The sequence below is a fragment of the Rhopalosiphum maidis genome, chromosome 4 (genome assembly GCF_003676215.2).
Source record: "Rhopalosiphum maidis isolate BTI-1 chromosome 4, ASM367621v3, whole genome shotgun sequence".
Taxonomy (NCBI): Eukaryota; Metazoa; Arthropoda; class Insecta; order Hemiptera; family Aphididae; genus Rhopalosiphum; species Rhopalosiphum maidis.
The window spans coordinates 25343904-25357794 of record NC_040880.1 but is presented as its reverse complement, the minus strand read 5'-3'; the positions used below and the strand labels follow the sequence as shown (position 1 = coordinate 25357794).

Here is a 13891-nt window from a genome sequence, read left to right as displayed (position 1 = left end):
TATTAATATAGCAAAAATTAGAATAAAAAATGGCATTTAGTTAGAGAACATTTTAAGTTAGACTTAAATCTTAAACTTAAGCCCCTTCTATGAAATCAAAAGGTCTATATGCCATTTGATGGTATTTTGATACGAAGAAATCGTAAATGGTCTAGTTGTGTGATGATGACCGGTGACGATTCCCGGCTGCGACGACGACGTAGTGATATACGAATGGGGCGGCGGCCGAAGCGGGTGAGCATATTATTTTATAATATGTATAATATACACGCGTGCCCGCTGGCTTTGATGGCGGCCGTTTCGCGCGACACACTCGATGAAAGTGCTTTCTCGCATCTACTGCCAACTGTGTTCTGGCGTGATAAAAGATTCTTTAATTATCTTCATACATCTTTTAATGACCAACCCGCCGCCGCTCCTGCAGCGACATCACGGTTCTATATACACATTATTATAATATACGTATATATAATATCATTTTATTTTTCTCGCCCGCCTCCGAGACTGCCAATCACGATCACGGGACGTTTGTTGGCGGTAATTATTAAAATTAAAATAATAAAAACGGTATAATAATATAATGTTATAGTAATAACGTGTATGCTGCAGCCGTGTGATTGAGAGAGAATCTAACCGAACGCGAAATAATAATGAACCCTTATTGTAGGGAAATGAGATAACAAAAAATTAACCCATTTTTACCATTCATGCAATGTATTTACTATAATGACGCGTGTATAGCAATATTTACATGTTTATGTAATATAATGTCATATAGTAAGTAAATAGCTTTTTTTTCTCGTTATACATATGTATAATATGTATAATATATATATATATTTAATGCTTTTCGATTTTCGTCTGCTCGGCAGCCCCAGCTGATGCTGGAAAGTTGCCTGTTTGAAACGTTAAAAAACATATATATATATATATATATATATATTTACACACATAACATTCACGGCATATACCACCCGTACACGTGAGTCTGGTGTTTGTAACGTCCGGCGGATTTCTTTGGATCGTAACAACAACAATAATAATAACACGGTTTCCGAAAACAAGAGGTGTTAACGCGATTTCTTAAACAGTCCATATGACATTGCCGACGCAAAGCTGCGTCCGTCTGTCTGTGCGCAACCGCTGCAGCTGGCACCGACCCGGCGGCTTATATATCTGCGTACACTCGTGGTACAATAGGTGTATGTGTATTATATAGTACTTGAGAATCCCACAATATTTAAACTTAAAAATAAAGCAAGTCTTATTTTCTCGTTTTTTGTAATAGTTTAGATCCCAGTATGAAAAACACTTAAGTTTTTTGAATTCACAACGTTACTGTGAGATTTTTTAGTTACTTTATTTGGACTGTATACAATTTAGTGTTGCATACCACTTGGTAATATGTCTTTTCGAAAATGCCGTTCGAGTGACTAATATAACTACCGTTAACAATTATTGGGGGAACTATGAAGTTTTAACAGAATACATTTGTTCGTACTTCGTATGCAACATTGCCATATATTATGATTTACCACTTACCCTGTATTATAAGTTAGTACTATTTATTTATTATACTCTATGTACGGAGAAAACTTAATTTACAAATTATAATTAACAGTAGTAAATGAAGTATATACTACGCAATTGTAAAAAAAAATATAGCTTTCCTACTAATTAATAAAGTTATGATAATTAAAATAATAATAAATAATTTAAAATAATGTACAAAATATAATAGGTGTATTATAACCTTATCAACTATTACAGACAGTTTTATTAATTCAAAACGTGGTGTTACCATTAACCAAATAATAAAATAAAATATTTAGATCAGTATACTTTTCAATAACTAATAACATTTTTAGTTGTAGAAGTAGCGTAAAATAATATTTAGCTTTAAAATTGTTTATGAAATATGTGAGTTTTTATTTTATATCATATTAAAATAATAGTATAATATTATCTTGCGTCAAGGCATTATACATTTATTGACGAGTTCTTAAAGTCCGATATATAAGTAGAGGGTTTTACTTTTATCAAAGAACACTATTATTTTAAAATGTCAGTAAAAATAATTGTTTACATAATTTTCAGCCGAAAAAACCATAAAAAAAAAAGATTATATTTTAATATTTTTTACGTTTTAAAACGTTATAAATCGTTATTCGTTATACAATTTAACCTCTACTAATTATACTCTGGAAATTATGTAAATAAACATTTTTTCTTACAAATACCTACGTCAATATACTTTAAAATAATGAGTATTGTTGTTAGATAAAAAAAATCACCCAGTATAAATAAAAAAAAATTGATTATTGTGAATCAAATTGAAATTTACGTGTAACCTATTTTAAATGGGTTGAACAATTGAGCAAAGAACATCCCGCGAGGCTTAATCAATATGTATGAAATGTCGTGCCTATTGGTTTTACATTTTTCAATTTTAGGAGTCTCTTATAAATTTACATTCATTATTATATTATATAAGATATAGTTTTCTTTAAATCTATTCCGTCTGCTGAGTATTCGTCATTCGTTTATCAGCCTGCGTGTAGCGGCGCGGTGTTGTCATCGTTGCCGCTACTGCGGTGACCGGCGGTAGCGTGCGTAATGACGACCGCAAAATATAAAATCGTGTCCCGTTGATTCGCCACGGACGACACGTGCGATATTAATAAACCAAATATATATGATACACATTCGTAATATATAACGTATATTATATACAAATAATATAATATGGACCCGTGGGCGGTTTACGTTGCGTAATTATACTGCAGCCAGTACACGCGCACGTCAGTAATAATAATAAAATAATATATATTATATGCATTATATGCTCACAGTGGACTAATAACCGACGATTATTACACACATGTCAACTCTGTACTCGCGGGTGGGTGGATTCCCGACGAGAGGAATGGGCGGAGCGGGATGGTTTTGTGATTTTCTCGGTCCACTGCTGTGCGGCGAATAAAAAATGATACTATTTTTAATAATAATACGATATGCAATTTATTGACGCATATCGCATGCATTATTATTATTATAAAAGGACTGTTGCTGCGAAGGATTTATAATATCAATTGTATAATTTTATGTGACCACGACTACGGTAATACGCGATGCAATGACGACTAAACGTGCATATTGCAATATGTGGTTATACAGTGTTTAAATAATAATAATAATAATAATAATAATAATAATAATAATACAGACTTTCCGACGGCTGCGGTGGCGCCGTCATTATGCTATCGAACGAAACGATAATATTTCAATAATAACAAGTGGCCGTCGCCGTTCTACGAAATAAAAACCATTATAGTAATAATAATATTATATGATTATGTCACGCGCCTAGCGGCGTCGTCTGAGCGCTGCTGCGACATATGGTCTGTCCGCGGGCTGCGAAATCTGCGTGTACTTTCTTCCACCTCTATACCTCCACTCAGATTTCTGTTCACTACCTTCCCCGTTTACCATTACGGTCGGTGTACGACATGCCTTATGACACCTTCCCGTACGACTAGATGTGCTCACTCACCCCGTGAAGGAAGAGAAGGATTAGGATATTTCCATGGGTGTCCGAGTGGGTGGAAGGAGTGATGACGTACAATGTGCATACACGGACGGGGTTATTAATTGGCTTTGTCCAACGAGTTTCGCGGTGTTCTTAGACCTCACATAGTCACACGTAAGACTTAAATGATTTCCTTCTTTCGGCGTAGTCATCGCAGCCTCGACGAAACACAAAACGTCTAATAATCGTCTATAATGACGTCCGACGACAATCGACGATCGCGTTGTTCTGTTATTGTGTCTTAATTATATACATATGTGTTAGTTTATCTACATAATAATATTATGTACCTGTACCACATGTGCTTTCGAAGTGAATGACTACAGGATTTCATGAGCTGCAACTCCTTTCGCCCAAAAATAATTTTTCTCTTCTAGTCCTAATATGATAAAGTAATTTGCTCATTTCGCCCACGGCTTCGAGTACAACGTTTTGGGAAGTTTCAAAATTAGTTTAATTAAGCTATTTAGCATAAGTAGATAGGAGCATCACGAGATATTTCGCGTATGAAATAGCTAAACCGAGAATAAGATTAGTGGGTGTTGGACGGGTGGGGTGATGGAATTTTTTTTTTGTAATTAGTCTCATAAATGTTCTCGGAAAAATTTTTTTTTGTTTAAAACATTTATAGTTTCTTATTGTTCAGCGGTTAAATCGATTATCGGTTGAATTTTTAATATTTGTACCGCCTAACTCGCAAGACGGCGGTGAACCATCTGCAAATAGGTTTAGGTTACACGATGTGTGATACGATCTGCATGTCATATTAAGCTATTTATATGTATCGTATTTCTATTTAGTCTAGCGTGTTGCGTGGGAGATGACCTTAGTGTGAAACATTCGATATTTCGTATATAATATAATACGGTTTATATTTTATCGTACGCGACGATTGATATGACGAAAATCTATTGTTTTTGGTCACAACCCACCAAAAATGTGTTTAATATGCTCAAAAACCAAACGGTTATGTTATAGAGAAACTTTGCCTAACCGAATGTAGTGAATATTATACGATGTACATAAGAATGAACACTATCGTCTTGTACGCATTATATAGTCCATAATATTAAACCATTTTATAACATATTATAATGGCGTTGTGTCCAGCTGCAGTGTGATTATGTGTACGAGAAACAAAACACCGATTACAATAAAGTCGCGTCGTTGGGTTACGACTTACGACTGACTCTCGTGTGAGACGATGCTGTAAACCAAACGTGTGTAGTATGTGTTTGTATAATACTAAGATATAAAAAATATATATATGTATAATATGTGCTGAAGTGTTTAATAAAAATAGACGGGCGTGTTGTCAACACAACCCTAAACAAAGATAAACAATTCATGGCATGTCGGCGGGTGAAAATATGTATGTATATAAGGAAACATATGAAAATAGATATTAAAACCAATACAGTGTATTTACTGTTCACGCGATAAACTTCTGTAAATTATACTATATGCACAGACAAGATTAATTGTTTAAAGTGTGTTCGCACGTAAATAATAATTATATTATTATATTGTTCGAAAACTCGAACGAGGTCTTCTTGGATAATAAACATAGCGATATCGTTTTTTTTTTTAAATTTTATTGTCATTCGTTTTGTCATCGTAATAACGTAGTTGCGTTTGAATGCCTCATCGTCGCCTTGACAACCCATTACTGTACCATATTACAGGCACCATGGTGTGAATAAAATGCATTAAGTATGCACTACGTGCTATACTCTACTTTATATTAAATAATACATTAATGAGTACTGTGTCGCTTGTAGGCATAGAAATGTTATAATAATATTATATGTTTGTTGATTATTAATTATTATACTGTTGTGGAATAAATCGTTTGTATAGCATTTATTTGGTAATTTTTTTGTCCCTAATATTTTATATTTCTGAGTTACATATTAAACTGAAGTATACATATTGTGTGTGAAGGAAGTAGGTGTGATTTTTGATATTTTAACTATAAACTAAATGAATAATAATTTATGAGCTTAATTTATGTCGTAGTAACTATTTATTTTATTATTCCGTCCTCTCAGAGTATTTATTGTAGGATAAAATTGTTGAGTTTAGTCAAAGTTTGCAGTGAATTCGTGGACATTTTACCACAGATATGTATTGTACTATATTTTGTTTATAAAATTAATATTAGTAATTAATCAGCGGAATACAAAGAAAAAATTATCTAAAAATAATATGGAAACTAATATTTTTTTAATAATATAAATACATTTCTTAATTAATTTGTTTGGTCTGAGTCAATGACCTGTGAACCAGAAAAGTTATCTCACGTTCATTTGGCTCGAACATTTTTTTTTTTATATTTAGAAATAATGAATTATTCAATAAATATATTAGGCAGCGTAGTGAAAATTTAAATCATTTATAGGTTCTGTAAGACCAATAATTTTAAAGTGCTCTCATCAATATATTTTTATGTAAGTGTGGAATTTTGAATGACTCGCTAATAGTCGAGTTTTTAATTAACGTTAGATTTAATAAATACCATCTGGAGCCGCGAAAAGTGCATAAAAACAAACAAATTGCAATTATACTGTTGAATGTTATAATTTATACACGGTCTACACAATAATAGGCATTAATTATTTTATTTTAATTTTAGGCTGTTATATGATGGACCGGTAAATATGTTTATTTTTATTTTAAGAATTTGTTTGTATTTATCACTGATGATACTTTAAATAATTATATTAAACATATTCTTCATTGGTCTCTGGTATTCCAGACTCGATTCAATATATTAATCTACGGAATTTTCGATTTAGAGAGTTAATGAATTTACTTAACTTCGTTTAAATTCATCTTTTATCGGTGGTGGTGTGGGGGGGGGGGTGGTCAATTAGAAGAATTTTGGGTTTTGGGATTGACCACATTGATGTATATTATACGTACTTACACCATGTATAATGTACATACTTTAATCAATCGCTGGAGTAAAAAAACTTACGATTGACGATTGCTAATTAGTATTTAATATACGGTACTCGACCGAAGTATATATTATATTTTACCCAATACAATAATTACAGCCAAGTCTCGGCCGCCGCGCGGCATTAAATTAATCACGCCAATGATGACACATTTAGCGATTGCGCCGCAACTGTTAGTCGACAGTTGTTGACAGGAAAACATTTTTTAATATTGTCGCGTCGTACCGTTTCGTTCTTGTCCAGATAATTTTAATATCAAAACCATAATTTTTGTTGAAAAAAAAAAGTAATAAATAAATAAATACTCGTACGTACATAAATGTATAATCACGACGAATAAAAATACAATATTATGATCGTTGTGATTGTACGGTGGTCATTTCACGTACAACCTATCTATGGAGAATAAAAAAAAACACCGATCGACAACCTCCCATTTATAGTTCTGTTGGTTTCGCAAGACTGTGTCGCCAAGATATTCATCTCGTATAATGTATAATCGGAAACGTTTGCTGCGATCTCGAATTTACACACACACAAACAAGAATACATGTATATTATGTAGTATACTGTAATTGTACCGTTGTTCTTGTGCTATAATATATATATATATATATATGCCTAATTACGCAAGGCATGGTGTGTGTGGTGTCCCTTTTCGTAGACGTTGGCCCTTTCTAATCGTGCGGTCGACTCGATGGCGGCGGCCGTAAAGCATAGGCCATCAATCACGAACCGTACATATCTCTATCTGTGTATACATAAACACATTACTATTATTATTTTTGTTAAGTAATTCCGTTTAGCGGCGTGTTGACAATCGTTGCGGTAGTTGTGCAGTCGTGGTGATATGATCGTCGCGGACTTGACCCCATACGAGCTGTTTTCGTATTCCATCTCTATATAGACATTTAAAAAACGTACTCGTGTCCGGCCAAATTAATTTTTTTGTCGTCGACTGTCGTACATGAATTATTGTCTGGACCGACAACAGTGCGGGTAAACAATAGCTGTCTTTCCGAAAACGAATGTTATCTTATCCAACTGCAGCTGTCTTTTATATAATATTGTTCATCCTGCAGAGATGACGAAATTTTTGTCGTCGCGTCGTTGGTAAAACAAAACAGCACCATTTTCTTACTCATCAGACATTTCTTAATCCCGACAATGAAATCCTTAAGCTTTACGTATGTGAACGTATGAATTATATCGTTTCTAATTTCCCGTAATCAAGTTCTAGCATTGTTATTCCATACCATATACGTTGTTTGTCAAAACGTATATTAGACATCACCACAAATGAAGGCGCGAGGACAAAATATATATTATTACTTTTATGCTGAATTAAATGAGGTTTTTATAAGATTTCTTTTGATATTTTATTTTATCTTAGATTTATTTGAATGAACATGTTCATTGAATATGACGAAGACTAAAACTTCATGCATTTTATAGTGGCCAAAAATATTAATTGTTTATCCCTGGTGTAAACTATGTATATATTTTATGTATGAATGGTAGCAAAAAAAAAGTAAAAATAATAGTACCTAATTGTCTGGCACAGGTCTGCAAAGTATTTGCCTATATTTAATATATTTATATATTATGTGTGCATATTTAACCGCTGCCGCAGCCGCCGCCGTCGCCTCTTTCTTCTTCGAAATAATTATTTTGCTGCGACGGCCAAAGCCGAGATTTTACAATGTGTTGTTATCGGTTCAGCGAAAAAAAAATTCTATTTTTTGGCGTCCAACCGCCGCCGCCACAATGTCCACATAATGACACGTATAATTCATTCTGCCGCGCCATAGCCTGTAAAAATCTCAACGTTTTACTCTCCGCGGTTCGTGTTATGTAATTTTTTTCCCCCGTTCTTCATTTCACTCGCCCGCAGATTCAAATTAATATCCCACGACAGTCTTAACGTCTTCTTAAGCCAGCGCGCCGCCGCCAGCCGTACCGAAATAGAAAAACCCGCTTGTACGCTCGTAAAAATAACGGACGCGATGGAGATTATGATTTTTTTTTAACTACTTGATCCTCTAATACACATACATACACAAACACACACTACTACTACTACTACTACTACTATAGTGACTATACATTACGCCCATTAATTTATGACCGAAACCATAAGCGTAATAATTGTGTACGCACGCGACACATTTATATTCTCTGGTTTATTCATCTTGGTTATAATTATTATTATGAATTCGTTTTTTGTTTTTTTTTCAGCTCTCAAAGTCAAGTTGATGTTGAGGAGACCCATTAACCAATTGGTTGCCCAAGGAATTATGCCCTGTAAGTATATGACCACGCCCGACAGATACTTGGTGACACGCAAGACGATTTTTTGAGCGTTATACCCTATTTTTTATGATGCACCACCGCCCTTTAAGGTTGAACGAAAGTTAACTATTAGCAAATCTCACATTCTGTGTTTGGCGTGCATTTATTTCATTATAGTCGCACTTAATCTAAAAAAAAATATACTTAATCCGAAGCCTTTGGTTGTTAATTGATATGTACCAGATGATATTACTGTGTATCAGTCACGAGTCTTGCGGTTGTTGTCTAATGATTATTTGTCGGCACTACTACGATAGTGTGTCAACATTTGTGATTTAGTCTTTTAACTAATCGTCGCTTGGCGTATTTGCAGGTTTGAAAAGCCCACCAGCCTTCCATGAACAACGACAAAAGTTGGAGAGGGCCAAGATGGGCGATCTGTTGAAAGCCAAAATTCAACAGAGGCCTGACAAACAGCAGCTGGTCAGACAGCACATATTAGAGGACGTCGGTGACGTTGACCGATCATTAGCCGAACGTCAGCGCATGTTGGTCAAGTGTCGTTTGGCCGATTCGCTAAATACCCAACTAGCACATAGGCCAGGTCCTTTAGAATTGATCAAAAAGAATATACTTCATACAGACGAGCCTATTGAAAGGGCCGTTAAAGGTATGTGTATACATTGACCACAAATTTAGGTGAACATTTCTGAAATATTCATAGTTGACAGTTTTGAAAGTACTATATAAAGGTGAAAGAGAGACGTTAAAATTTACCTCTCTCTTTATGCCAGTAAATTATTATCTGAGGTAAAAAATTGCAAAATGCATAATAAATAACATGGTTTATTTAGCTGTTAGTAAAAATACAAAATTCATTGGCGATTGTGTTTGGCGTTGAATCTCGCTTCACGAGTGTGTTTTGATCGATGTGCATTCGTTTGTTTTGCAGAGGGTCAGATCGAATTCAAAGCCACCAGCGAAGGACAAAAAATCAAACCTGAACTCCCCGATCAGTATTTGACTTTAGACGAGGACTCTCAAAGTTCGGGTGGTGCTGGAAGTTCGTGTTCTACACCTCCGCCACCACCGCCTCCACCACCACCGCCACCTACAGTAGCGCTGACCCACAGGCCAGCGTATGATATGATAGAGACAGCCGCTGCCAACGCAGGTATTGTCACCTTAACGTTACTACCTTCACCCTTGGGCTCTTCCACGTCCAGCTTGTCACCAATGAGTTCTGTTGCCTCACCGCCACCCCCTGCGCCTCCACCAATGCCTCCGTCAACTCTACCGCTACAGGTGCATGGACAGCAGCCGGCACCAGGTAAGGACAAAAACCGAAAGAAAAGCAAAAGTAAGTCGCAGGCGAAGACCAGAACGATCAAGTTTCATGAGTACAAAGGTCCACCAAGTGCGCATAAATCACAAAATTTAAATGCCAATTCGGCTGAGACCTCGTACGAATTGCTTTTGCAGCAGCAGCAGTTGTTCTTACAGTGGCAACTCGAATGGCAACAAAAAGTAAGAGTTCATCGTGTGGTACCTTGTGTCTTGGAAACATTAACATTAAAATGTTATCAATTAATTTTTTTTTATCCATAGTATCCCCAACTCATACTACCCGCCCCACCACACAAATCGACCTCATCAATTGTTGAGCAATCTTCTACTGTATCATCATCGTCGTCTTCATCGTCTTCGCCGTCGTCTGCGCAATCGTCTGCGTCGTCTACAACGTCCGCCCAGACCATCAACAATCTACCGCAGATTATCGAAACCCGTTCATTACGAAATCTCGATGATTTAAAGGGTTAGTACTATATTAATGTATACATATAAAACATTCTAATGTAATTTTTGTTTTCTTAACGTTTGTACTTAAATAATTATTAAATTTGGTTTTAGTGAGTGACTTAAAGGCTGAGCTGAAGAAACGTAATTTACCCGTGTCTGGGCCGAAACCACAGTTAATTGAAAGGCTACGATCATTTGCTGAACACAATTCGGATTTGTCGAACATGATACTATCACCCAGTAGTCATTCGAATCCAAACAGTCCTCCTCGGTCGTCGTCCACGCCACCACCACCACCTCCTCCACCACCACCACCACCCTTACCATCACCGGGATCCCAAAATACGCCAGAAGAAGACCGCATCATACGGGAACAACAGAGGCGCATAGAACAGCTACAAAAACAACTACTTAACTCCCAACTACAGCTTCAACAACAACAGCAAACCAGGGTACAAACATTCCAGGTATATAAAAATATAAATGCGTTCACGTAACATGCATTTACCAAAAAAGCAACTCGTTTAAGAAAATTTATAATACGACATAGTAATAGAAATACAGTTAGGTAACATAATTAAATGATTGCAATATAATTCCACATTATCGAATTTATTAAAAGTCAATTAAATGTAATCAACGGTATCGTCATCGACTCGTTTTTAAATTTAATGACCTAAATAAAAAACGTATTAACTCCATTTTAGGTTTTATTTGATGATTACAACAGTTTATTATTTTAAGATATTTAAGCATACTTAATATGCATGTATATATATAGTTGTACATAATATTTTAAATATGTATTTTGAAAATAACCTAACCTCATACTTAATTGTTTGACATTAGAGGTAAAGAAACACCGTGTATACGTATAAACGACTATCCCCTATTTTGGCATTATTGTATCGCAATTATTGTTAATTAAGTTTAATGATTAAAACCATAATGTTTTTTTTCATAATATTAATTTTTATTATTTATATTTCAGCCTCATCAGCCGGTTAATGCGAAAGCAAATCTGGCAGCCTTCCTTCAGCAGCAACAGTTGAACCAACAACAAAAACAACAGAAACACATGATCTTGACGACGAACAACAATAATTCAATGAAAAATAATAACAACAATCTTGAGACAACCAAACGGAGGAGCAATACAATCGTATTGGACAAGGAACAAGCGGCATCGATTTTGAGTCAGTTAGACCACAACAATCAAAGGTATGTGTCAAATTAAACTTTGAAATTGATTCTAATTATCGTGTTTATTATATTATATTAAATCTATTTTAGTAGAACAACTTCTCTGCCGAATTTTTTGGGTACGTTCGTTCAACCCAACCTGACTACCACCAATATCAACAACAACAACACTAACATTAACAACAACAACAAGCCGACAATCACAGTCGTTCAGACCCCCTCTGGGTTCCACAAGGTGGTGGATGACGACAAAATCGACGTTCCCATGGTAGTAGATGACGTGAAATTGCAGCAGCAAACCACCGTAAACTTACCATCGCAGCAGCAGCTAATAGAGAGAGTTATTGAATCATCTTCGGAAAATCGAAACCAAGACACGTTGGAAAACAACAACCAAAGTCCAAAACAGGAGGACGTAAAACCACCATCACCATCGTCGTCTCCTTACATCGATATCAACAGTCTGCCAATGGTGTTCGACGACACGAAACTGTTTCAAAACGTTAGTTGATACTTTAATATTCTAAATTCTTGTACTTGGTATCTGGATAGAACCTCGCGATTGATTTTCTTCTCCTCAATTTACGTGTTGGGTCATTATTATTTTAAGCATCATAAATTGTTTTTTTTATTTACTAAAAAATAAAATCGTTAAACAGCTCGTTACCTACACGCTATTTTAAATTTAACCCCATATGTTCTGTTAAAGTCGATCTCTTATTTTAATCGTTTTTATAATGACAAATTTTTAATGAAAAAATGTTGTTGTGTTTCAGGACCATTTGGCTGACACTTGCCGGCATAATGTGTCCAAAAGTCAGATGATGGACGACGTCCTGGAAATATTGATCAGGAACGGCGAGTTGCCCGCGTCGGCGGCGCACGATCAGACGTCTGCGGGATCCGGAGTCGATAACTCGGTGGTAAATGCGGCATCCGACTTCGATATACACATGGACGATCCATTCGCTATGGACGTGGTGTGCAACGATGATCTAATGATGGACGTGGATACCGACTGGCTCGATTCATTGGACCTGCCACCTCCATCAGCTGAACCGCTGGCCGACCTTTTCAATGGTGAAGCCACCGACAATGACTTTAAACTTCCTGCCAATATGGACTTCCTGTGGGACCGAATAGACTTCGCGACGTAATTTTACATGTAAAATATTATTATATCGTCGCTACATATGTGTACACATTTACTTCTATATACGTGCGTATTGCGCGCTATCGTTATCGCCATTCCCCTTCGTCTATTTTTTCTCTGTATCTTCATCTCTTCTTCACTCGTCTGAAAATTCTCGTCCAACGCCAATAAATCAAGTATGAAGTAAACTAACGTTTGTTTACATTTACCAGTCATATCATTTCGAGTCGATTGATCGTGTCGACCGATGTGTATAAAGATTTTAAAAAAATTACTACATTTTATTTAAATAGTTAAAAACAATAATGAATTGACGAAAAATTATTATATGCTCATTTATTTACCAGGGTCGTGTTTACTTAAGGAATATTTATTTAGAGAAATTATAAAAATACAATTAATTTTTCTTTTCTTTTTCATTGCTCAAAATTGTATAATTATTATTATTTATTTTTTTTTTTTAACCGAAAATAAAATAATAAAAAAACTAACCCATTAAATCCATTATCTGTGGTTTACATTCCTTAATTTTTATTTAAAAGATTAAAATAAAAACGTCCGGCATAATGATATATAGTGTTTAATAAATAAACAAAAATATTATTTTAAATATCGTATTTTATTTGTAATAAGTATCTTGTACATAATATAATATGTTTGTATTAAACTATCTTTTTTTAAATATTATTAAGTATTACTAATTTCATAGTTAAATTATATTTTTATTTATTTTTAAATAAGAAGTAATAAAATGACAAAAAAAGCGGTTGAAAAACGATATACATAATTATAATATCCGCTTAACCAATGAATAGGTGCTGAATAGTTATTAAAATAGTACCATAGTATTATATTGTAAAGTGAGCGCATGTGAAACGGCATACGGCACAC

General features: G+C 34.9%; 1 protein-coding gene across 4 annotated transcripts in view; it reads left to right on the top strand.

Annotated features, from left to right (window-relative positions):
• The window catches only part of LOC113548691 (myocardin-related transcription factor A-like), a 59261-nt gene extending 45675 nt beyond the window's left edge, over positions 1-13586 (top strand). For 2 of the 4 annotated variants that reach the window (XM_026949705.1, XM_026949704.1), the window contains exons 3-10: positions 8791-8856; positions 9218-9514; positions 9797-10371; positions 10453-10660; positions 10756-11111; positions 11636-11865; positions 11938-12349; positions 12624-13585. In XM_026949705.1, coding sequence (XP_026805506.1) covers positions 8791-8856; positions 9218-9514; positions 9797-10371; positions 10453-10660; positions 10756-11111; positions 11636-11865; positions 11938-12349; positions 12624-13004 — 2525 coding nt within the window. In that variant the 3' untranslated portion in view covers positions 13005-13585. Of the gene's footprint in view, positions 1-8790; positions 8857-9217; positions 9515-9796; positions 10372-10452; positions 10661-10755; positions 11112-11635; positions 11866-11937; positions 12350-12623 lie in introns of all 4 variants that reach the window. The other 2 variants (XM_026949703.1, XM_026949702.1) reach the window with 2 other exon arrangements.
• Positions 13587-13891: the final 305 nt, after the last annotated feature.